General features: G+C 49.3%; 2 protein-coding genes across 6 annotated transcripts in view; one reads left to right on the top strand and one right to left on the bottom strand.

Moving 5' to 3' along the window:
• The window catches only part of MTREX (Mtr4 exosome RNA helicase), a 52439-nt gene extending 49130 nt beyond the window's left edge, over positions 1–3309 (bottom strand). For all 3 annotated transcript variants that reach the window (XM_059695030.1, XM_059695031.1, XM_059695032.1), the window contains exon 1: positions 2936–3309. In XM_059695030.1, coding sequence (XP_059551013.1) covers positions 2936–3063 — 128 coding nt within the window. In that variant the 5' untranslated portion in view covers positions 3064–3309. The remainder of the gene's footprint in view (positions 1–2935) is intronic.
• A 94-nt stretch (positions 3310–3403) lies between these two features.
• The window catches only part of DHX29 (DExH-box helicase 29), a 36439-nt gene continuing 14640 nt past the window's right edge, over positions 3404–25202 (top strand). Inside the window, exons 1-14 of one of the 3 annotated variants that reach the window (XM_059695027.1) lie at positions 3404–3713; positions 5785–5858; positions 6996–7109; positions 8504–8633; positions 10050–10195; positions 11794–11922; positions 14622–14748; positions 16250–16408; positions 18533–18695; positions 18948–19071; positions 20269–20883; positions 22436–22579; positions 23546–23722; positions 24718–24858. In XM_059695027.1, the coding sequence (XP_059551010.1) occupies positions 3539–3713; positions 5785–5858; positions 6996–7109; positions 8504–8633; positions 10050–10195; positions 11794–11922; positions 14622–14748; positions 16250–16408; positions 18533–18695; positions 18948–19071; positions 20269–20883; positions 22436–22579; positions 23546–23722; positions 24718–24858 (2418 nt within the window). In that variant the 5' untranslated portion in view covers positions 3404–3538. Of the gene's footprint in view, positions 3714–5784; positions 5859–6995; positions 7110–8503; positions 8634–10049; positions 10196–11793; positions 11923–14621; positions 14749–16249; positions 16409–18532; positions 18696–18947; positions 19072–20268; positions 20884–22435; positions 22580–23545; positions 23723–24717; positions 24859–25202 lie in introns of those variants that run through there. The other 2 variants (XM_059695028.1, XM_059695029.1) reach the window with 2 other exon arrangements.

Genomic DNA, 25202 nt, shown 5'->3' with positions numbered 1-25202 from the left:
GCAATCATCACAGATGCTGAAGTCATTATGAGAGAGGTCAATGGGCGGTCAGGCTGACACAACCCAGAAGCTTGAACATCATGCAATGCAACTGGAACCAAGCACACAGCACCACTAAGAATTCTTATTTAAAACTATTGAACCTGAGTGTAATTCTTATTATAGTACACGCATAATCCAAGTTACACTTGTAATTCTAAATTTCTAGTAACTATATTAAAAGACTTTAAAAGAAACCAACTTTATTTCCTTTAGCCTAATATATATTCAAAGTATTGTCATTTCAATATATTATCCAGAGAAAAGAATATTGAGGTATTTTACATTTTCTTAGGTCTTCAAAATCCCTGTGTGTCACCCTCACAGCACATTTCAAGTCTGACAGGCGACTTTCTCAGTGCTCAAGAGCTACTGCTGGGCGGTGCCTATTGTTCAGGCAGCGTGACTCTGGACAGGACAGTTCCGTGATTCTTCAGGACGGTAGACGGCAGGACAGGGAAGCAAACGCAGCACGTGGGGAACGACAGGACAGAAACCGGTTTCTCCTCGTACCAGTCCTCCATCACATGCTGATGGCGCAGGGGAAGATGAGGAGACTGTTGTAGAGTAAGCCTTAAGGGGTCCAACAACCTAAATCCAGGGTCCTCAAACTGCGGCCCACGGGCCACATGCGGCCCGCCGAAAACATTTACCCGGCCCGCCGGGTGTTTTCCGCCCCTGTGTGCATAGGAATTTGTTCATAGTTTTTTTTTAAACTATAGTCCGGCCCTCCAACGGTCTGAGGGACAGTGAACTGGCCCCCTGTTTAAAAAGTTTGAGGACCCCTGACCTAAATAGTGCATGGACTTTGGATTTTGATTCAAATAAACCAACCAAAAAAAAAACACACACACAAAAAAACAACCTTTGCGATAACTGAAAATTTTACTCTAGACTCAATGACATTAAGGAATTACTGAAAGGTTGTTGGGTGTAATAATGGTATTATGGTTATGTCAGAAAAGAAAATTATTATCAGTAAAGAGATGCATACTGAAATATTTAGGGAGAAATAACATGAGGAGCATCTGATTTACAAAAGGGTGTGAGAAGAGGGTGACAATGACTTGATATTGCTGAAGCTGATCTAAGGGTCTATGGAGTCTTTCATACTATTCCCTCTCTGGACAATTCTCATAAAGTTATATTTTAAAACTACCCACAGCCCTAGCCGGTGTGGCTCAGTGGATAGAGTGTCCGCCTGCCGACGAAAGGTTCTGGGTTTGATTCCCCGTCAGGGCATATGCCCAGTTTGTGGGCTCGATCCCCGGTAGGGAATGTGCAGGAGGCAGCCGATCAATGATTCTCTCTCATCATTGATGTTTCTCTCTCTCTCTCTCTCAAATCAACAAAAATATATTTTTTAAAGTAAAAAACAAACACTACCCACTTGGTTAAACACATAATTCCCCCTTAAGTTCCATGACTTGCCCTCCTGTGTTACACAAATCAGATGGAAATCACGCTACACGTATTGGTTACATATAATACTTGGAATCGGGCAAGTTGGATTCTTTCCTAAAAACACCTACACGACAAGACCTATCCAGAAGAGCCGGTCGTGAACAAAACCCCGTAAGTTACTAATGTCCTACGTTTCCTTACATACTTCCCCTCGCTAACGTTCACACGTCCTGATAAGGCTAAAATGTAAATTAGGTTATTTTCACCCTGACCGGTTTGGCTCAGCGGATAGAGCGAGCGTCTGCCTGTGGACTGAAGGATCCCGGGTTCGGTTCCGGTCAAGGGCATGTACCTTGGTTGCGGCCACATCCCCAGGAGGAGGTGTGCAGGAGGCGGCTGATCGATGTTTCTCTCTCATCGATGTTTCTCTCTATCCCTCTCTCTTCCTCTCTGTAAAAAATCAATAAAATATATTTTTTAAAAAAATAAATAAATAAAATAAATTGGTTATTTTCATACCCTACAAGCTTTCACTTTGGAAGGCTGTGGAAACGGCTGCAGCCTGAAGCCCAGTATTTACGGGAGTGGGGAGTTGCATGTGCGCTGTCTGCATGGTATCACAGGGGCCCGTTCACTCTACAGCAGCTATGAATTATCATTGTCGGGGGGGCTGTCCTCCGTTCTCATGTTCCCTGCAAAGCCCCCCAACCCTCCCGCTCCCTCCCGCTCCCTCCGGCGGGAGAGAAGGCTGTTTCTACTGCGGATGGCTGGTGACGGTGCTCCCGGCCCCCGCGGCACCAGGTCCTCAACCCGACGCCGACGAAGCGGCCAAGGGACACCCCATCTAACTCCATGCTCCCGCTCCCTGGTTCCACAGGACACGACCCCGCTGGCTATCGTGCCGCCAGCGGACACACCCGGGCGGGACCGGCACTTTCCTTAGGATTTCCTTAGCAAACCCAACGACAGCCAACCTTTGAAGATCTGCGCTGTCAGGCGCTCCATCTACGCCGACGGTCACTGAACCACCGCAGTGACCAGCAGCCCCGGGGGTGGGCCGGCACCTCCGCCTCTGGGCTGGGAAACGGCCCGTTTCTCTCCCCTTTCCCGCGGCTGCTGTCCCTTCCCCCTGCCAGGCCACCCACGTCGGGTTCCCCACGCGTGACCTTTTACTCCCGCCAGGCGCGGTTCCGGTGCTGCTCAGCCCGAGACCGGACCTCGCCCGCCCGCCCGCCCGCGCCCCCCGCGGCGCAGACACGGGGAGAGGCAGCCACGCGCGGCCCAGAGCCGCCGGAGCCCACGCGCCTGCGCACCCCGGGGACCCCGGGACCCCGCTCCGGACCGCATGCTCCTCCCTCTTCAACACCGTCCTCGAACCCCCCACCTCCCGAGGCCACTCAATGGACACCCCGCGTCCTCGGGCCGTTTAAGGGGCTCGGGTTTCCTCTCTCAGCGCCGAGAGAGGAAAAAGCACGCTGGCCCCGTCGCCTACCCGGCCTTCTCCGCCGGCCCCGGAGGCCCCTTCCATTTCCCCTTGTCCTTGTCCTTCCTGCTTCCAGGCGCAGCGGCGGAGTCGTCCTCGAACACGCTGAAGAGCTCATCCCCGAAGGCGTCCGCCATCTTCCGGAGATGCAGTCCGACCCGCTGCTACCCACAATGCTCCGCGCCCACGCCGGCTGTGACGCTTAGAGGCCTCGACGGTGGCCCGCGGGAGACAAAAGTGGTCGAGTCGAGCAGCCGCCGCGAAACCTCTCTCTTTTCTCTCTCCGACCTCCCCTTCCTTTTCTGCCCTTAGGAACTTTCTTTCCTTTTCCTTCCTTCCCAACCTTTGGGATCTTCTCTCCCTTTCCGACCACTAGCGGGTGGGTAGCGAGGTGGCTACAGCGAGCTTGTCACGCTGCGGGGACGAAGGGGCGGGGCGGGACGAGGAGGCGGGGCCTCCGTGCGCCGGACCAATCGCGAGGCGGCGCCCGTGAGACGCCCGGATGGAGGACGCCCGCTGGCGGCGAGGGGCCCGGGCGCTGTGAAGAGGCTCGGGGGCTGTGCCGAGGGCGCCGGACCTGCACCGGGAGCCGTCTGCCGCCGGCGCTGCAACATGGGCGGCAAGAACAAGAAGCACAAGGCGCCGGGCGCCGCGGCGGTGCGGGCCGCCGTGTCCGCCTCGAGAGCTAAGGCCGCCGAGGCCGGCGCCGCCGCCGAGGCCCAGACCCAGAAGCCGGTGGCCCGGCCGCCCGCTGCCGCCGGTCCCCGGGAGCCCCGCGTCAGGCCAGGTACGAGCGGCCGGAGGCGCGGGCGCCCGCGCAGACCCCGGTCCCACAGCCCTGTTAGGTCGGCCTGAGCCGTCCACCCCGTGCTCTCCTCCCGGGAACAGAACGGCCGTGGCATCAGCCCGCCTCCGCACCGGCCCCGGGGCCTCGTCCTTCCACCGGCGGCTCCCGGCGAGTCCAGCCACGCGCAGCGTCGCCACGTGTCCCGGGAAAGCGAGGCTTAGTGAGGACCGGGTGCCGCTGACACGCCGGCGGGGGAACGGCCCGCGGGCTGGACTCAGCCTCGCGCGGGGCGTGCGTATGGCCGGCCCCGGGGTCCACGCATCGTTACCGGACCCCTACCTGCCGCCTTTCTTCCCGCCGTGAGGGAGGGGGTGCGCCCAGAGCCACGCCGCCGCGCAGGGAGCTGGCCAGCGCGATGGGGAGTCACAGGACCCCGGCTGCAGAGCTGATGTGCCCTAGAGACGGCGGAGGGGCCGGGCCCCGTGGCTCGGGGGTTGAGGTCACCTGTCGGGTTGCCCGGTGCCCGGTCGGATTGCCTGGTGCCCGGTTGCAGGCCCGATCCCCAGCGGGGGGCAGACCATCTGCGATGCTCTCTCGCTCTATCCCTCTCCCTTCCTCTCTCTAAAAGTCAATAGAAACATATCTTTTTAAAAAGCAAAGCGAAGGGACAGACCTTCGCGCGGTAACGGAATGGCCCCGCAGAGGGCAGGGCCGGTGGCTGGTGGGAAAGGGACCCGAGGCTGAGACGGCAGGATGTCCAGGTGTGGACTCTGCAGCGTGGCCGGCGCGGGGTTCCTGGCAGCGGCAAGGACACGGTCCACGGTCCCAGAGACCCCGAGCCAGGGACGAGCGAGCGGGACCTTAGGAGCTCCCCCGTCAGCGTGGCCGAGAAGGAGGGACCGGAGGGACCGCAGGGGCAGGCGGGCGGTAATTCCTGGCCCCGCTGCGCATTGTAGCTTTTAATGCAAAAGCCTGTCCTTCAGCCTGACGTGTAGCTCCTGTCCACCTCCCTCTGGGAGGGGCACCTCCTTCCAGCATGTCTGCCTGCTCCTCTGTAGGTGACTCCTAGGCTCGCGCCCACTCCTCTCTTCTCCAAGCTCAGGTCGGCCGTGTCTGCATGGACTGGCCCCGTGTGGCCCTGCCCTGCAGGCTCCTCCGACTCCCATGCGCCTCTTAGTCGGCGTCGGGAGTGACGGGTGATGCCTTCCTGCCTGCCTCATGCCCAGTCTGCTGCCAGGCCCCGCCGTCTCCACGGGCGTATCTCCCACCATGCCTGTCCCTGTCCCTGTCCCTGTCCCTTTGCACGCTTCACCCTCAGTCCAGGCGCTCCTGAGCTCCTGCAGCCCAGCCGAGCCTTCTCGCGGAGCCGGGCGTCTGGCTCTCCTCTTTCCTCCCCTCTGTCCCGAGGCAAGCGGCAGTGACCTCAGAAACGCTGCTTGGACCGTGGCGCTTCCTCTTCCGCGTAGCACCCTCAAGAGCACCCTCAGGGACGTGGTAAAGTCCAGACCATGGGGCCGTCCTCCAGGGCCCGCCCCGCGTTTCTACTAATTGCTGTGTCCAGCTGTAGGCTTTCTGCTCCCTGTGTTTATTCTTGCCGTTTTCCCTGAACGGAATGCCATCTGTCCCTAACGCTGTCTACAGAATCCTCTATGCCCACCCCAGAGGTCCGTTCCTTTTTGAATTCTTCCTGTGCCCGCCCATCTTCCATGTGTCTTTGTTGTTTGAATCACACCCATCTTCTCTGCCAGGACTCGAATGTCCTCTGACAGGCCTTCAGCTAAGTTCCAGGCACAAAAGCATCTAATTTTCTAAATAACAAGATAAAGATAGATTTAATCTAAAAGACTTGCAGGATTCTTACTTTATGGGAAAGTGATTAACCTAGGAAATGCTAATTGGCAAAATGTTTTTGAAAACTTCGAGGGAATATTGTTCATTTCTAGATTAAATTATTTGGTGAAGAAGAGAAAAAGCTAAAATCAAGTAATATTTAGCAACCTTTATAGGGAAAATAGTGTAATGAATATTAATCATGAAATTGCCTTGACTGTTTATTCTCTGTTATATACAGGTCCGAAAATTTATAGTTTTAATTCTGCAAATGATTCTGGTGGTCCTGCAAATCTGGATAAATCTATTTTGAAAGTAAGTACCAAGGTTTTGAGTTACTTCAAGAAATAATCCCTTAAATATATATGTGTGTGTGTGTGTGTGTGTGTGTGTGTGTGTGTGTGTGTATGTATATATATATGTATATGTATACTTAAATAGGAGGAAAAGATGGGTATTTTAAATTTTTATAAATAGTACACTAGCTGCTATCTATACTAAATAAAGCAAATCATACACGTGTGTTGAAAGCCAGTAAAAAATTAAACAAGGGTGGATGAGTGCAAACTCCTAAGCATAGCATATCCTTTCCAACCTGGCTCAGTGTACCTTCTCCCTCCTCTTCACTGTAAACATGAGTTCCCATCTCACGTTCCCCCGAATCCCACGTGGTTTTTAACTGCAGGCTTTTGCCGTGGGCTCTGCCTAAAATGCATTTGTCACGTCTGTGACCTTGGTGAGGCCCTTTCTAAGGCACCAGGTTGACTTCCTTGGTGGTTTTATCAGCACTCCACATGTCTTTTTCAATGATTGCCGTGCTGGGTCACAGCTTCTCTTTATGTATGTTTCCTGTGCTATTCTAGGTCCCTGAAGCATAGTTTTGTGCTTAAGTCGCAGTAGGCATTCAGTAAAGATGTCATAAAGAGGGGGGATTTTTGTAGGTAGATGCGTGTGTACTCTTAGGTTAAAAATATGGACGCAACAAAGGATTTAATGGCTAAAAGGAAAACATAGGAATCAAACTCCAGCAGCCAAAAGAATTTGTAACCAACTTACCATTATACAGATTTGACTTTTGCGGCTGTGCCTCCCCCCTTTTTAGAGTGGGCTCCATTCCTTCAGGCTGTGGTTGGGCTGGTTTGCGTTAAGGCAGAGTCCTGGGCTCACCAAGGATGCTGATTCAGCGTGTTGAAGACGGTGAGGAATCGAGTCCCAGGGGATCCAAGGACAATGTTGCTTCTTCCATATCCCATTTTTTCTTCAGTGTGTGACAGGAATGTTGTCTGGTGAATGGTAGTCTGAAATATAATAATCACTGTATCTGATTTTAGCTGGAAGTTTGGCCTTGGTTGGCAGGAATATAGAAAACTGTGATATGCTTTAAATTATTTAGTTACTAAATGTGATTTCATAATTTAGCTTCTAATTAATATAATCTCTTGGCATCAACAGGTGGTGATTAATAACAAACTAGAACAAAGAATTATTGGAGTGATCAATGAGCATAAAAAGCAAAATAATGGCAAGGGAGTGATTTCTGGAAGACTTACTGCCAAAAAACTACAGGTATTTTTAAAGGCAATGTTTTTTAAGTTCCTTATTTTTAGTGAAGCATTTTAAGACAGCATCACATACGAGGTAAAATTACTTTTTCCATTTCCATGGAGATTTCATATACATCATTTCTACCTCCAAGAGCAGGGAAAGAATGGTGTGAGACACAGATGTGCACATTAAAATGATGATATGAGAGCCAAACCTCTCAGAGTTATGTATTACATCCTGTGGGCACTTTCCTTACACTTTCTGCAATCCCAGAAGATCTGTTGCCCACTTTCCAGTGAAGAAGTGGAGCGTGGAAAGCTGGCACAAGTTAGGGCCTGCGGTGAATTAGTAAGTAGCAGGCAAACAGCATCTGGGTGGGAACCCCGGTCTGTCCAGCTGTGAAGGTTATGCTCTCGAAGGACATGATGCTTTCCTTCACGTGTGAACATGTTCACGGGCGCACGGCCTCGGGAGAACGAGAGCATCCTAACTGATCACCGATGGGAAAGCGTATAATCAGATTAGGACACGTCTTCCCAGTGGAATGTTGTGTAATTAAAAGTGGTGAAGAGTTTCTGCTGACGGGGGAAGATGCTTATGTTATAACGTTAAGTGAAATTTTTTTTTACAAAATAATAGAAACATGACTGAAAGGAAACATATTGCAAAAAGTATCCTATGTAATAAAAGTCTAATATGCAAATTGACCAAATGGCAGGACACCGGTTGCTATGATGCACACTGACCACAGGGGCAGATGCTCAATGCAGGAGCTGCCCCCTAGTGGTCAGTGCGCTCCCACGGGGAGCACCGCTCAGCCAGAAGCCAGGCTCATGGCTGGTGAGTACAGCAGCGGTGGTGGGAGCTTCTCCCACCTCCCCCGCAGCGCTAAGGAGCAGCGAACAGGCGGGCAGTAAAGAGCGAGGGGCCCCGGACTGTGAGAGGGCGCAGGTCAGGTTGAGGGGACCCCCCTCCCCGCCCTCCAGTGCATGAATGTTAGGCACCGGGCCTCTGGTCTGTAGAAAATGAGACTGTGAGCAATTCTCCAGCCCTTTTAAAACTTTTAGTTCTCACATTCTCCATACAGCGAGCACATTTCATTCTTACCATTGAAAAGAACAGAAAAAGTGTTTGAAATTACAATTGTGTCAGAGATTGAGGTTAAAATGAATGCGGAGCCCGGCAGGTGTGGCTCGGATGTTGAGCATCAGCTCAGGGACCAAGAAGTTGCTGGTTCGATATCCTGTGAGGGCACATGCCCGGGCTGTGGGCTTGGTCTCTCCATTTCTATCTCTCCCTTCCTCTTTCTCTAAAAATCAGTGGAACGCATTTTAAAAAAACAAAAATGAACGGGAAAATAAAATTAGTAATGAAAGAAAATTGCCACGGTGACAGTTTTGCATTCCCTTTTGTAGGACTTATACATGGCTCTGCAGGCATTTTCCTTTAAGACGAAGGACATTGAGGATGCCATGACCAACACCCTGTTACACGGAGGGGATCTGCACTCGGCCCTGGACTGGCTCTGCTTAAACCTTCCCGATGGTAAGCAGACAGTCATAAAACTCTTCCTGTTTCTAAAACCTTGGAAGTACTTTCAGTATCTCTGATATTTGCATCAAGCTTTTGGCTTGTATCAGAAGTTTTTCACTGTGTTATAATTACTTATTTTTTAAATGGTCTTACTCTTTTTTATTCTTTTTGATATATTCTCCTTAGAGGGGTAGTCTGTGCAGGAAGAAATTATTTTTGTGTGTATTGTTGATAGTCATGCTACAATGCACTTAATACAACAAATTCTCCAAGTGTGCCTGTCTGTGACCTATTGGGTTTTGGGTCTCCTGGCTTTGGTTTATAAATTAGGGCCATCTGGCCTTGGATAAGTAATATTTGGTTAAGGAGAGGGTCAAGGTTTACCCTTTGGGGAGAACCTGGAGTGCACATTACTTGTATGACTCATGAAGGATATTGCTGTGTGCTACAACAAGCAACCAAGGGGTGAAAATTATAAGATCCTATATAATAAAGAGCTAATACGCAAATGGTCGTCACGCCCTCACACCATCATGCCATCATGGTTCAGACACTCAACACTGGGGAGACAGGAATGGGGACCAGCCAGACACAAATGAGCTCGTGAGAGAGGAATGGGGACCAGCCAGGCTGTGGCCCAGGAGAGGGACAAGCTGCCCACTTCACAGTCCTAGGCACCTGCAGCTGCGGCCCGGGCGAAGCCTCCCGCCCATGGTCCCCTGTGACTGCGGCCAGCCCGGGTCTTGGGTGCCAGTGGCCGGCCAGAGGGAGGGAAGCCTGGGTCCAAGGTGCGGGGCGAGGCAGAGGTGGTTAGGGGCGATCAGGCCAGCAGGGGAGCAGTTAGGGGTGATCAGGCCAATAGGGGAGCGGTTAGGGGCAATCAGGCCGGTAGGGGAGCAGTTAGGGGCAATCAGGCAGGCAGGCAGAGGTAGTTAGGGGCAAGCAGGCAGGCAGGCAGAGGTAGTTAGGGGCGGGCAGGCAGGCAGGCAGAGGTAGTTAGGGGCGGGCAGGCAGGCAGGCAGGTGAGTGGTTATGAGCCAGCGGTCCCAGATTGCGAGAGGCAGTCGGACAACCCCCAAGGGGTCCCAGATTTGAGAGGGTGCAGGCCAGGCTGAGGGAACACCCACCCCCTACCCCCCACCCCCGCATGAATTTCATGCACCGGGCCTCTAGTCTTTTTATGAAAATTCAGGAGCTGCCTATTCAAGGGTGAAATGAACGGCCACGTAGGTGGGCTAGTTGTCATCTGATGAATGTCCCCACTTCTGGTATTGCAATAAACGAGGTTCATCGTAGGACTTCTAGTCTTAGGAGATGAGGGGTGCAAGAAAATCAGGTGCTTTTATCTCGATGGAGTTTTGTGTGTGTGTACTAAATATTGGTGTGATTCATTATCATATGCATGCTTTCATCTCAATTTCTCCTAAGATGCACTTCCTGAAGGATTCAGTCAGGAATTTGAAGAGCAGCAACCTAAGAGTAGGCCCAAGTTCCAGGCTCCTCCAGCACCAGCCACGGTTTCACCTCCATTGCAGCCTAAAACCAGAAAACAGGAAGAGGAGCCTAAGGTGAAGGTAACGTAAGAATTAAACACTTGAAGTTGAATAAAGTCAGAACGAAGCAGATACAGCCGTTCATTAGAGGGTTAGTGTTCAGTTGCCATAGTACTTCCACGTATTGTGCGTAACCGACTGGTTTGCCAAGCTTTTCTGTCATTGTCTGTTTCAGTTGCTGCCTAACAACAAAATGTGGTGCTTAAGCCAGCAGTGATTCTTCCTCCAGACTGTAGTCTGGGCTGGGCTCAGCGAGGTCTTCGGTTCCACGGGTATCTCCTGGGACCAGAATGTCCAAAATGTTTTCTTAGTCACAGGACCAGTGCCTCTGCCCGGGGCGAGCCAGGACTAGCTCAGCTTTCCTCACAAACGGGGCTTCTAAGAACAAGTATTTCAAGGCGAGAAGCCCTATATACAATCTCATCAAGCCCCTGCTTGTCACACTCTTGCTAATGTCCATTCCTCGAAGCAACTGACATGGCTACTTCCAAAATCCATGTGAAGGGGTTGCAGGAAGGAAGCGTGATGGCCCAGCCAGTGAGGCTCAGAGTTGAGCATCAACCTATGAACCAAGAGGTCGCCAGTTTGATTCCTGGTCAGAGCACATGCCCGGTTGCAGGCTTGATCCCCAGTAGGGGGCGTGCAGGAGGCAGCCAGTCAATGATTCTCTCTCATCATTGATGCTTCTAGTCTCTCTCCCTCTCCTTTCTGCTCTTAAATCAATAAAAAAAAATGTATATATTTTTTTAAAAAGCGTGATTACTGGAAGGCATAGTTCATTAGGGCATCACACTTGAATACACTGCACAGTGTCAAACAACTGGGAGCCTGGGTGAGCCAGCGAACATGGTAAGGAAAGTAAGCTGGTCACAGAGAGACAGACTGCCTGATTTCACTTCCACGAGGATCAATGGTGGCTCCTGGGGCTGGAGGAGGGCAAAGGGCAGCCGCTGCGTCGTGGGGACACACTTTCAGTTATGCAAGTGTGCGTTCTGGAGACGCGCCGTGCAGCCCTGTGCCTCCGAGGACAGCACAGCATCGTGCTCCTGAATGTGTTAAGGGGATGGATCTCAGGGTCAGTGTTCTTACGACCACACCACCCTCGCCCCCAGCCCAGGCACACACACAAGAACAGAAGGAAATCTGGGGAGGTGTTGGGTATGTTTAGTACGTGATGTTAGTGGTGGTATCATGGGTGTATGCATATGTCCAAACTCATCAACATGATGAGTTTATATGCACATTATGTATGCATTACATTAAATATATGCAGTTTTTACATATCAATTATAACTTGATAAAGCTTAAAAACAAACAAATATATGGAAGCACTATCCTCATAAAACCACTGTTTTTAAGGAGTAACACTTGTTTTTTAGTTTTTAACTGTCCTTTCATTTTTTTGCCCTATATGTAGACATATTCTTTGGATTATACAAGTTTAGACTTTTCTTAAAGTAATGTTGAGTTCCATTATTTGTCCTTGAAGAGCATGGTTTTTGAGGCTCTGCGTCCACTGTTTTTGAGTGTAAAGGAATTGTAAAAGCAATGTCACTTCATGATAGTCTTGACACCTTTTTCTAACTTTGATTTTTCAGATATTTGTTTTTTATTTCTAGCCAAAAAAGGAAGAAAAAAATATGGAAGTGAATATGAAAGAATGGATTTTGCGGTATGCTGAACAACAAAATGAAGAAGAAAAGAGTGAAAATTCTAAAAGTTTAGAAGAGGAGGAAAAATTTGATCCTGTGAGTAGAAATTTGTATTAGACTTCTACCTGGAAAGACTTCTAGACTTCCACTTAAGAAATCTGGCACTTTCTTACAAAGTTAGACATATATGTACCATACGGTCCAACAGTTTCATTCCCAGGTATTTATTTTTTCAAGAAAAATGAAAACATATGCCACCAAAAAAGACTTGTACACAAATAAATGTTTATAGCAACTTTATTCATAATAGCCAAACACTGCAAGCAACTCTCAAAACATTATACAAGAAAGAGAAAAGCCAGACAGAAATGAGTCCTTACTAAGTACTTTTATTACATTCAGTACAGAGAGGTCACCTGGGCAGTCTCTGTGGTGACAGAGAGCAGGTCAGTGGTCGCCTGAGTCCGATGGGCTGAGGAGGTGGACTATAGGCACATGAGGAAACTTTGGGGATAATGGAAGTATTTTATATCTTCATTGTGGTGGTGCCTACACGGTTGTACACCTCATCCTAGACACTTCAAAATGGGCACATTTTATTGTAAGTAAATCAGACCTTAACACAGTTGGTTTAGAAAAGAGCAGGAGTTGCAGAACAGCACATGTCATGATGAGCCCGCTGTGTGACACGGGAAATGCGTGTATTTGCATTCTTCTGTGCAGAGACCCTTTGGAAGACACACAAGAAGCCCTTACTGGTGTTAGGCCTGGGGTGGCAGGGTGAAAGGGAGACTTTTTTATACTCTCTGGACCTGTAAGGTCTTGAACCATGTGCCCTGGTGTTAAACTAAGCAAAAAGCGTTTCGGATGTACAAGTCTGTGTGAGGTTCAGAGAAAGGCCTCTTGTGATTGGAGCATTAGGTCCACTTCAGAGAAGAGAGTGGGGCCTGAAGGGTGCCGTGTACATGAGCAACAGAGGCGGGAAGGCGGCCTCCATGAGTGAAGCAGCGTGGCCAGGGCACAGAGTGGATTGTGCCAGGGCCCTGGGTGTGGAGAAGTAGATGAGCATAAGAGAGGATAAGTGTGTGGTTGCGTACTGGCAGATAGGAGTCAACAGATGAGTTCCGCTGCAACTAGAAGATTTTGATGCCCAGAAAATGAATGTGACAGCTTTTCCTGTTGATCGTGAAGAGCCACTAGAGGTTTGGGGGCTTGACAAGAAGAATTTAACGTTGTAGGTCAAATTTAGTAGCGTTTCAGGTGGTTTGGAATATTTAGTAGCGTTCAAGGTGGTTTGAAATATTCAGTGGAGTTTCAGGTGATGGAAGGGCTGGCTAGGAAGACCATTTTGGTTGCTTTTGCTTGGTCAGGTGTGAAACAAGAAGAATTGGAAATTGGAAAGGAGAAGAAACATTTAAAGCTAGAATCAGTAGAAATTGATTTACTGAATATAAAGGCTAAGGAGCCCAAGAAAGCAAGAGAGTCGTAGGCGCGGGATGGTGGTATCAGTGCCACAGGCGGCAGGAAGGAGTGTGAGGTGGGTGCATTTGAGGAGCTCGATGACCCTGCCGCCTGCCCACCCCGTCGCTGTTCGCTTCCACACGAACCTGCCCCTGAGTCCAGGGCTGTGCTTCCTCAGTGGCCTCGCCCTGCGTCTGAGCAGTGTGTCTCCCAGCAGCACGCCTGCGCCCTCACCTCCCCCACCCTGTGCGCGGCTGCTTCTCACCTGCTGTCGTGAACTCACCTACGGAATCTGTTTAAAGTGAAGCCCTGGCCACTTTCTGCTCAGCAGAGTCAAGTCCTTCAGGGCGATGACGTCCATTTTCCCAGAGGCCTTTTCTCCGTGCGCCTCCTTCTGTGAGCTGGAAGTCATGGGACGGCAGCGCTCAGATGCACAGTCCACGACTGCACTTGCAGCCTTTAAATAGGGGCGTTTATAACACGTGTAAAATGAACGTTTAGAGAAATGTGTTTCCTAAGTTTGCTTTGTTGTGTTGAAGATGTCAGGGAGTGTCTGTGGATCACCTCGCTCTCCAGCTGCCCCGCTTCTCCTAATGCTACTGGATTTTCCTCCCGCTGCCACACTTGATTTCTTTCTTTTTTTGTTGTTATTGTTTTTTGTTTATTGATTTTCAAGAGGAAGGGAGAGAGAGAGATGAGAGAGAATCATGGATCAGCTGCCTCCCGCACGCCCCCCTACTGGGGATCGAGCCCGCAACCCGGGCATGTGCCCCTGACCGGAATCGAACCCGGGACCTTTCAGTCCACAGGCCGATGCTCTATCAATGAGCCAAACCGGCTGGGGCCGCACTTGATCTCTAATTCCCTTTCAGTCAGTACCACAGTGAACATGTGTGCCTGCAAGCCTGCACATTTGTATTCTCTCTCTATGAAAAATTCCTGAAAGTAGATTTGCTGGATCAAAGAGTAATATCAAAGATGACAGGGGTTTTTGTTGTTTTTTGTTAATCTTCACCCGAGGATATTTATTTTCCATTAATTTTTTTAGAGAGAGTGACAGAGTGGGGAAGAGACAGAAACTTCAATGTGAGAGAGATACATTGATTGGTTGCGTCCCGCACACACCCCGACTGGGGCCCGGTGGTCAAACCTACAAACTGGGTAGGTGCCCTTGTCCAAATCAAACCCAAAACCCTTCACTCCAGGGGCCAACATTCTAACCACTGAGCAACACTGGCCAGGGCCCAGCTGACAGGTCTTTCTGTAGCCCACTGACAGGAGATAAGTGATCCTGCTCTTCTCTTTACTCTCTGCTCCTCACCTGCTCGGAGCAGAATGAAAGGTACTTACACCTGGCAGCAAAACTTCTGGATGCGAAGGAGCAAGCAGCTGCCTGTAAACTGGAAAAAAACAAGCAAGGGCAAAAGGAAGCGCAAGAAAAAATAAGGAAATTCCAAAGAGGTAAACACTCTTAAGTTCTTCAATGTATAAATGTCTGTGCATTACTGGCCTTGCTGGGCGGAGGCGGCTTCCTCTTCCGATGTCTGCTCTTTGCGAACGATTTCTCGCTGGGCTACCCAAGCCAAGGAGGGACTGTTTCAGGTTTGCGGCCACACAGGCCCCGGCTGCTCACTCTGCTGCCGAAGCGTCAAGTCCGACACGGACCGGACACGAGCAAATCACTGAGTTCCTATGAAACTTCACACACAGACACTGAAACATGAATTTCATACAGTTTTCACGTCACCAAATACATCTTCTCTTTATCTTTTCATCCCATTAAAAATATAAAAATCTCTCTGGCCAGTCTGGCTCAGTGGCTAGAGCGTCAGCCTGTGGACTGAAGGGTCCCAGGTTCGATTCCTGGTTGTGGGCTCGATCCCCAGTAGGGGGCATGCAGGAGGCAGCCGATCCATGATTCTCTCTCATCATTGATGTTTCTGTCTCCCTCTCCCTCTCCCTTCCTCTCTGAAATGAATAAAAACATATTTAAAATATATACATATATATGTACTAGGGGCCCGGTGCACGAAATTCGTGCACGGTGTGTGTGGGGGGGGGGGGGGAGTGTCCCTCAGCCCAGCCTGCCCCCTCTCACATACTGGGAGCCCTCAGGCGTTGACCCCCATCACCCTCCAATCGCAGGATCGGCCCCTTGCCCAGGCCTGACGCCTCTGGCCCAGGCGTCCGGCCCGGGCAGCGGGGACCCACAGCTGCAGCAGCCCCGCGATCGTGGGCTTTGCTTTAGGCCCAGGCAAGGGACCCCTAGCTCCCGGGACTGCCAGCTTCGACCGTGCCCAGCTCCCATCGCTGGCTCCACCCCTACTTCCTGCTATCACTGGCCAGGGCGGAAAAGGCACCTGATTCTCCGATCATGGCTGGGGGGCAGGGCCGCCTTTGCCCTGCCCCCCAGCTCTTAGCTCCCCCCTGGGTTTCCGATCACTGTCAGTGGCAGGGGGCTTCTTCCTGCTTTCCCTTTCGCCTCCCTGCATTGTGCCTACATATGCAAATTAACCTCCATCTTGTTGGCAGTTAACTGCCAATCTTAGTTGGGAGTTAATTTGCATATAGCCCTGATTAGCCAATGAAAAGGGTAGCTCGTACGCCAATTACCATTTTTCTCTTTTATTAGTGTTGATAAGTATATATAAAACGCTTCTCAGCTCAGAGGCGACAGGCTGGATGTGGCCTGCAGCCACCATTTGTGAATGATGTACCTGCCCTAAAACGCCACCTCCACTCAAGGAGGGTGCATTCACTTCCACCAGCGCTTGTTTCTAATGCACATTTCCCCAGGTTCCTACATCTGTTAAACAGCTTATTTTAAAAATGTCAGCAGTTCCTAGTAGGAAGTGTTGAGTAGTTGGCAACAGGGACAAAGAGGGTTTTGTAAACCATCTTGCACAGTAGAAAAGCATAAGAAACAAATCATGGAACTGAGCGGCATGTGTTTTCTTGGTAGAAATGGAAACTCTCGAAGACCATCCAGTATTCAACCCAGCCATAAAGATTTCACCTCAACAGAATGAAAGGAAAAGGCCTCCTGGAGCCACAGAAGGGGAAAGTGCTTTGAACTTGAATTTATTTGAAAAGTCTACAGCTGCTACTGAAGAAGAGAAAGGTAAAAGGAAGAGAAGGCGTGCTGGGTGTATTTCTAACTAGTAAAATGTCAAGGAATACACAACTAAGAAATTCCGTTACTGCCTGGCCATCGCTCAGTGGTTAGAACGCCAGCCCATGGACCTAAGAATCTTGGGTTTGATTCCTGGTCAAGGTTACAGGTTCAATCCCTGGCCCCGGTCGGGGCGAGAATGGGAGGCAACCTATTGATATGTCTCTCTCGTATCAATGTGTGTGTGTGTCTCTCTCTCTTTCTCTCTCCTCCCCGTCCCTTTGACTCTCTAAAAATCAATGGAAAAAATACCCTCATTCCTAGGGTGAGGATTGAAAAAGAAAAAGAAAATACAATGATTTTGATAACTTGTGTAGCATTTTGTAATTAGAAATATTTGCTTCAGCCTCATCCCTCTCCAGTTTATCCTCCAAATTCCTGCAGAATTCTCTCTCCATCACACAGAGCTAAGTGGGGTCCTTTTGAAAAACCTTTCGTCAGTGGCAAGTGCAAACCCTTTCTCATGTCATTGAAACCCCTTTGCCATCTGCCACAGTCTCCTTCCATGTCAGGCCACGTACAGCCACGTCCTTCTTAAGAACACACGTTGCCAGCTCCGCGGCTTTGCTCATCCTGCAGCCCCTACTTTGTCAACCTTTCCCTCGCTTCACAGCTCAACTCAAACCTCCTCTCTCAACCTTCCCTGATTCCAGCCCTGTCCCCAGCCTTGTCCCCAGGCATGCGCAATGTGTGCTTCTGAGGGCCTGGTAAGTTGCTGAGTGAGCCAGTCTTCTATTTATCAGTCTGTAATATAGTCAGTCATGCCCCTCTCCATTCTCAGTTCTTTTAAGTATATACTCTTTCCACACATATTTACTGAGTCCTTATGGTTGACAATGTCAGGTTCTATCTGGACAGTTATTAACAAAATAACTAGTCTTGCCTGGCCGGCGTGGCTCAGTGGTTGAGCGTCAACCTGTGAACCAGGAGGTGAGGGCTCATTCCCAGTCAGGGCACATGCCTGGGTTGCAGGCTCGCTCCCTAGTGTGGGGTGTGCAGGAGGCAGCTGATCCGTGATTCTCTCATCATTGATGTTTCTCTCTCCCTCCCTTCCTCTCTGAAATCCATAAAATATATAAAAATAAAGAACAACTACTCTCTGCCCTCCTCAGGTGTCCAGTCTATGGGGGAGGGAAGCTTTAAAAGCCTGTGCAAGGAGGTAACTGCAAGTGGGGATGTGAGCTGTCACCGAAAGGAAGCCGGCCTCTGACGATGGTGGGGGCAAGGGGCCTGGTTTGGATGAGGAGCCCTCGCCCTGAGACCTGGCACCTGCTGAGGAGCGGGAGACGCACCTGGGAAGCCGGGTGGAGGGGAGCTAGGCACAGCCCTGCTCAGCAGAACTCCGTGATGGGGATGTTCGGTGTCTGTGCTCTCAGGGTGGGTGCTGCTGGCCAAACCTGAGGGGTGAGCCTTTGAAAGTGACTGGCACAACCGAGAAACTGAACTTTTATGTTTTAGTTCATTTCAACTTGGCCACCTGTGGCCGCTGATGGGCCCGGCGGGCTTAGAGCATTTGCGGACTTGACGGCAGCATATGAGCTGCTGTCAGCAGACCACGGAGGGCTTGGGGGAGTGTGAACAACTTGCACTTTGTTTTATACGCGGCGTGAAGCCATGGAGGGCGTAGGTGGCAGCTGTTAAGCAGAGAAATGACATCTGATTTCTGTCTTTTCAAAAGATCATCCTTCCTGTGTGGTAGTGTACCAAACATTGGAGTGCAGATATCCTAAAAAGTTCACCACAGGGAGAGTACAAGAATGAATAAGTTGCTCTGTAGTTTTTCTTAACAAGTCAGATTTCATTCATTCTCTCCATCAGCAGGTTTCCGTACAGCCTTTCTCTGTCCTTCACCTGTTTACTTCTGAAAGTCTGTTTCCAAAGGTGAGAGGACCTTGATCCCTCGAGATTGTGTACAGGGTGGAGCAAAAGTAGGCGTAGGGTCGTGGGTACTCGAGACAGAGTTAATGAATCAGTTGTAAGAATCATAACCATCTCGTTCTCGTAGGAACCACTGCACACCTGCTTTTGCCCACACTGTGCCATTGCTTTAAAAACCAGTCTTTGTCATTTCAGAGAAAAAGAAAGCTCAGGATGTGAGGAATTTTGACTACACCGCTCGGAGCTGGACGGGGAAGTCGCCCAAACAGTTCCTCATCGACTGGGTCCGGAAGAACCTGCCCAAGAGCCCGAACCCTGCCTTCGAGAAAGTTCCCGTCGGTCGGTACTGGAAATGCAGGTGTGTGGTTTTGGTTCCTGAACGAACGTTAGAAGAACCGAAGATGAAAGTCATTTTTGTTTCTTAGGAGTTAAGTCAACATTTAAGCAGCTCTCTGACTCCAAGCTCAGGTTGACGGTGCTTCTCAGTCTCAAGTACAGTCTGCGGAAATGTGAAATTTAAACCGTTAGTGTGAACTGGAGTGCAGGTGAATGGAGCTCTGACTGTTCCCACTTTGTCAGCTCTGTGGGGATTTCTTTGGCTTCTTTGCAGGGTGCGGGTGATCAGGTCTGAAGACGACGTGCTGGTGGTTTGCCCTACGATCCTGACGGAGGATGGCATGCAAGCTCAGCACCTGGGGGCCACCTTGGCTCTTTACCGCCTGGTGAAAGGGCAGGTGAGCCGGACAGCCGTGCCGGAATTTGTCTACAGAAACCATGTCTGTGTGTGCATGGCAGTGCGTGTTGGATTTTGGCCTCTGGGCCAGTTTTCTCTTTACTGACTGCTGCTTCTGACTCATCCTCACTTCTGCTTACTCATAATTTTTACTTTCTCTCACCCCTAAACATAGCTTGGTCTTTCTCTTCTAGACCGGAGACTCTCAGACATTTGATTGGCCCAGATGTTCAGGCCAAGCTAATTTACAGAATAAATGTCATTGTGCTAGGGGGTGAATTAAGAATTGTAAAAGAGTTTCTCTTTAGTGTTACATCGTCTCTCAACTTGAACATATTATAGACATTGGTTTCTACCAATTTTAAACTGCAGTCTAAAGAAGGATGAATGAAGTGGTACTGAAGGAAGCGCATCTAAGCTCTTGGGACTGTCCACATTTCCTGTTCACGATAAGTGTGTATACCTTTCTTCATGGGAGATTAGAGCCACTGAAAATTTCAGACACGGAGTAAGTGGAACTCCAAACAATAGTTCTTTCCATTTTGTCAGTAGAGTCCTTTAATGCCTTTATTTCCCTTATTTTGCAAAATAAGGTTCCACGAGCTAAGGGTAATTGATAGAAGCAAGTGTCCATGTTGTGGAGATGACTGTGAGCTCCTGGTAGCACAGAGTTGGGGTAACGCAGAGCCCACCTGTGGTGTCATACGCTGTGGCATCTCACGGGGCTGTTAGAAATTCGTTATTGGGCAACTGTGTATTTCTGTAGCAGCTCTCAGGATAAGTAAGACATCTGATCAGTCACTTATTGTGTTCCAGGAATAAGCACTTTACATGTATTAGCACGTTAGCGCCCAGTCAGTCACTGGTGACTGACACTATCGTTCCGTCCGGAAGACAAAACAGGCTGGGCGCTCAGCGTGTTAACTGAAGTTTACCTGGGAGTGTGCCCACTCACTGACAGAGAAACAGACACAGCGAGGTTAGGTCACTTGCCCGAGGTCACACTGCTAGTAAGTTTAGAAGCTTGACTACGTGCTGTTCGTTCATTTGCATCACATGCATGTGCATTTTACATTAAAGTAGTAACTAGTGTAAGAGACAAATGACACGTTAGGAGAAAGTAGCTGTCCTACGTCCTAACCGATTGGGTTCTGGTATCCGTCGTTAGTGAAACTAATGCTGCTGTTTCTTCTTACAGGCAGTTCACCAGTTACTTCCTCCAACCTACCGAGCGGTCTGGCTAGAATGGAGCGATGCAGAAAAGAAAAAGGAAGAGTTAAATAAAATGGAGACCAACAAGCCCCGGGACCTTTTTATCGCCAAACTTCTGAATAAAGTGAAGCAGCAGCTGCAGCTGCAGCAGCAGCAGGAGCATTCCGAGGATAAGAGAGAGAGCTCTGAAGACGCTGAGGAATCCTGGGAAAATTTAGTTTCTGACGAGGATTTTTCTGCGTTGTCCTTGGAGTCGGAAAAGGCAGAAGACTTGGAGCCGGTTAGGAACCTCTTTAGGAAGCTGCAGAGCACACCGAAGTACCAGGGCCTTCTGAAGGAGAGGCAGCAGCTGCCCGTGTTCAAGCACAGGAGCGCCATCGTGGAAACCCTGAAGAGGCACCGGGTGGTGGTGGTGGCCGGGGACACGGGGAGCGGTAAGAGCACTCAGGTGCCGCATTTCCTCCTGGAGGACTTGCTTCTCAACGAGCCGGGGACAAGGAAGTGCAACATTGTCTGCACCCAGCCCCGCCGCATCTCAGCAGTGAGCTTAGCCACGAGAGTGTGTGACGAATTGGGCTGCGACAGTGGACCCGGAGGAAGGGTAAGCTGTCCACCGCCACCTCGTAAATGGTGACGCTCGGGACGCACTTTGCCCGGGGACCCAAGGGGAACTGCTCCGGCTGAGGGTGACCGCTGCGGGTCGGTCTCTGGCACAGCTCAGGCCCAGTCACACTGGGTGCCTGTGACACTGCCACGCTCCTTCACGTGAAGAGGATCATTAGCGATTCCGTCCTTACAATTCTCCTATCGAAGGAAAACATATTCAGTTTAGCCATTGAATGTTCAGATATGTTGCATACTAAATTGAACATGCAAAGATTATAGACCAGTGGTTCGCAACCTTGGCTGCACATTAGAATCACCTGGAAATCTGTTTAAAATCCTGACTTCTGGGCCTCATCCTCCGGAAATTCTGTTTGTTACTAATGATGAGGCCCAGAAATCAGGATTTTAAAAAGATTCCCAGGTGATTCTAATGTGCAGCCAAGGTTGAGAACCACTGTTATAGACAAATACAAATTTGACGCTAGTAGTGTACATCTCAAGTGTTTGCAGGTCTTTTCTGTGCATGGATTCCTGAATGGTTTTCTTTAATTATTTCCAATGAGCAAAAGGGAAAACTAATGTAGAAGAAAATTCTAGACTCTTTTCAAACCCTGAATTTGAAACAAAATAGAAAAAGTGCTTCAGTATCTATTCTGCATCTTGCCTCGCCAGTAGACAAACTCTACGTGGAGTGACTGCTAAATACAGGAGCCAGGAAAGCTGTTTAGAACTAAATATGAACCCCAAGTTCACGAAACTCAGCTTAATTCTACTTTGAATTGTTCTCCTAGAGATGCTATTTAACCTTTCCATCTCTGTTAAGATAGGCACCCCTGCAGTAAACATTTTCATGTAGCAGATTGCTTGGGTTTCTCTCATGGAATGTAAGAGGAGGAAAGACAGTTTGTCTTAAAAGGAACTTACACGAGGGAATGACAGACAAGTACTCAAATAAAACAGGGATATCTGAGGAAGTGAGGAGAATTGGGGGGGGGGGGGGGCGGAGAGAGACATGAGTGCAGGACCCCTCGGTCACCCCGTGTGATGTGGCTGCTCCTCCTGGCACAGCTTTTCGGGAATCTGACAGAAGAGCAGACCAGGTGGACGGGCGGCTCTAGCTTCTGTCCCTGCGTGCCTTGATACTTGGTCCCAGATAATTTAATAAATTATCATAATCATGGTACTCGAGGCAGAGCAGCTTTTTGTCTCAACACTTTGAAAACAACAAAGGTTTTGCTTGTTTAAAATGGACAAAACTAATGTCGCAGTCATCTGAGCCTGAAGACCAGGGGAGAACAGTTTTGATAACAGCTGCACTGGGTTGAGGTACTCGGAGGCTCCGTGTAGGACAGTGGTTCTCAACCTTGGCTGCCTCTCACTCACGAGGCCCAGAAATCAGGATTTTAAAAGGATTCCCAGGAGATTCTGATGTGCTGCCAAGGTTTCAAACCACTGGTCTAGGAGCAGGTCAGCCTGTGCCTCCCTGTTTAGCCCATGCTCCCAGGCAGGTCCCGTGAGAGACTAACTCGCCCGTGTGCTCCCTTCAGAATTCTGTGTGTGGATATCAGATCCGGATGGAATCTCGGGCCAGTGAGTCTACCCGGCTGCTCTACTGTACAACAGGTGTTCTGCTCAGGAAGCTTCAAGAAGATGGTCTCCTAACCAGTGTGTCTCACGTGATTGTAGATGAGGTGAGTAGGTCTGTCGTCATGTTCACGTAAATTCTAAACAGTTTTTATTAAAAAGAGTCTATTTGTAATTAATACTAGCCAACATTTTCCTTGTGTGTATAAATGCCAGACACTTTACATATAATTATTTCATTTTCTCTAACAAATGTCCTGTGTTGGTTTATTTCGTAAATACTGGACAACATCTGCTCCGTGCTAGATGCTGTTCTAAGGACTTTGCATATGTAAACCGCTTAACCCTCCAGCTGTCCAATGTTGGTGTATTCTCCCTATTTTACCATTCAGGAATCGAGGCAGAGGTTAAACAGCTGTGCAGGTCACACAGCCGTTGGTAGGCATAAACATCTTTTCTTGGACAGCTGATAGAGACCCTGTGAGATTCCTACTAATCCGACTCCCCTTTTTCTAGAAAGTGGACAGACTCTGTCTTGTGTTGGTGGCCACCATACAGTCTTCTGTTAGTGGCAGAACTCCAGCAGTCAACTGCCTCTAAGTGAAATTTGGAGATGCCCTAATCCAGTGATGGCGAACTCATTTTTGGTTGATTTTTCTTTGTTAAATGGCATTTAAATATATAAAATAAATATCAAAAATGTAAGTCTTTGTTTTACTATAGTTGCAAATATCAAAAAATTTCTTTATGTGACACGGCACCAGTGTTAAGTTAGGGTTTTTCAAAATGCTGACACGCCGAGCTCAGAGGTTCGCCTTCACTGGCCATCCGCTAAGCTGGAGTCTTCGTGCCGCAGCTGAGGGTCACTCGGTGCTGACCTTCGGGGGCTCCAGTGTTAGCGAGTGACTGTCCCAGTTCTGACATCTGTCTTACTTGCAACACTCAGCGAGCGTCTCTCCCTCACATGTACTGACTGCACTTCAGTGTTGGTTAACTTTTCAACTTGAGTGTCTGGTTAATTTAGCCTCTTCCTAGGCCTTACATGTGATTCATTTTTATTCCCTTTTCACCAGGTTCATGAAAGAAGCGTCCAGTCCGACTTCTTACTGGTTATCCTGAAGGAGATTCTACAGAAGCGCTCTGACCTGCACCTGGTCCTCATGAGCGCCACGGTCGACAGCGAGAAGTTCTCCACCTACTTCACTCACTGCCCCATCCTCAGAATCTCAGGGCGGAGCTACCCTGTGGAGGTGAGTCCCCTGCAGCCTGCTGTGTGAACAGCAACCTCGTTCCCATCGGGAAAGACCCAGCAGATGGGCCCGAAGCTGCGACAGAGGAGTCCTAGGTGCTGCAAGTCTAGAGGGCCAGGAGGGCCTGGGGTATCAGGTGGCTGCTGCCCTGACTCGGGAGGATCTGCTGAGAAACAGACAAAACACACCTCAGACGCCACCGTCACGTGCAGAGCCAGGTGGCTGCTGGGCAGTAAGGAGCCCCTCCTCACTCACTTCTCAGATTTAGGGAGGCTCGAAGCTTCCTGGCTGCCTGTTCTTCATCTGTGCTCACGTGCAGAAAGTATACAACATAATACAGAAAAAGTGTTTCTCATAATATTTGATGTGGAGAGCGGCTACAGCAGTGGTTCGCAACCTTGGCTGCACATTAGAATCACCTGGGAATCTTTTAAAATCCTGATTTCTGGGCCTCATCTGATTTCTGGGCCTCATTCCAGAGGATGAGGCCCAGAAATCAGGATTTTAAAAGATTCCCAGGTGATTCTAATGTGCAGCCAAGGTTGAGAACCACTGGGCTACAGTGTTTGGACAGGTTATGGTCCAAACCTGTGGCCCCACGTGGCTGGGTGATATGGGCTGCGGGAGATGCAGCAAGTAAACAAAGCTTGATCAGGTGCATGTAACTGAGTAGATTTGAAACCCACGAGAACATTGTAAACATCTTGACCACGCCCTTGCTTTGCCTCATGGAATCTGGCTGTAAAATAAAGACTCGCCATAGCGCTGTCGCTCCATCAGAGTGCAGCATCCCACCCAGCCCCAGCTTCATTCTCTTGTCGGTCTTTTCTTAATCCTTCCTCCCCCTCAGGCTCACTGAACCTGGCTGTGCTGGGCGGCACAGTTCTAAGTTAGCATTTAGTGATATTCAAAGAGAACAATCCCCTTGTTCTCTTTAAAATGATCTTTCCTGAAATGAATTTGAGTTCACCATTTACATGCTTTAATCTCTGCAGGTTTTTCATCTTGAAGATATAATAGAAGAAACAGGCTTTGTACTGGAGAAAGACTCAGAATATTGTCAGAAATTTCTGGAGGAGGAAGAAGAAATAACCATTAATGTTACAAGCAAAGCAGGGGAAATAAAAAAATATCAGGTAAAATGAAAACTTTTTGTTTTTAATCCTCACCTGAGGATATATTTATTGATTTTAGGGAGAGAGAGAGAGAGAGAGAGAGAAACATTGATAGGTTGCCTGTCATATGCGCCCCCAACTGGGGACCGAACCCTCAACCTCGGTATATCCCTGACCAGGAGTGGAGCTCACAGCCTCCTGCAGTTTGGGCGGGTGCTCAACCAATTGAGCCACACTGGCTGGCAAAAGAGAACATTTTGAAAGACACCTGATGATGCTATCCAGAACATAACCTGCCAGGAGAGTTTTAAAATCATGCTGGCACAGAGAATTCCAGTACAATTTGGTAGAAGAGGAACAGATAT

Source organism: Myotis daubentonii, chromosome 4 (genome assembly GCF_963259705.1).
Source record: "Myotis daubentonii chromosome 4, mMyoDau2.1, whole genome shotgun sequence".
Classification (NCBI taxonomy): domain Eukaryota; kingdom Metazoa; phylum Chordata; class Mammalia; order Chiroptera; family Vespertilionidae; genus Myotis; species Myotis daubentonii.
Note: the sequence above shows the minus strand (reverse complement) of the source record. Positions and strands in the feature narration are given on the sequence as shown.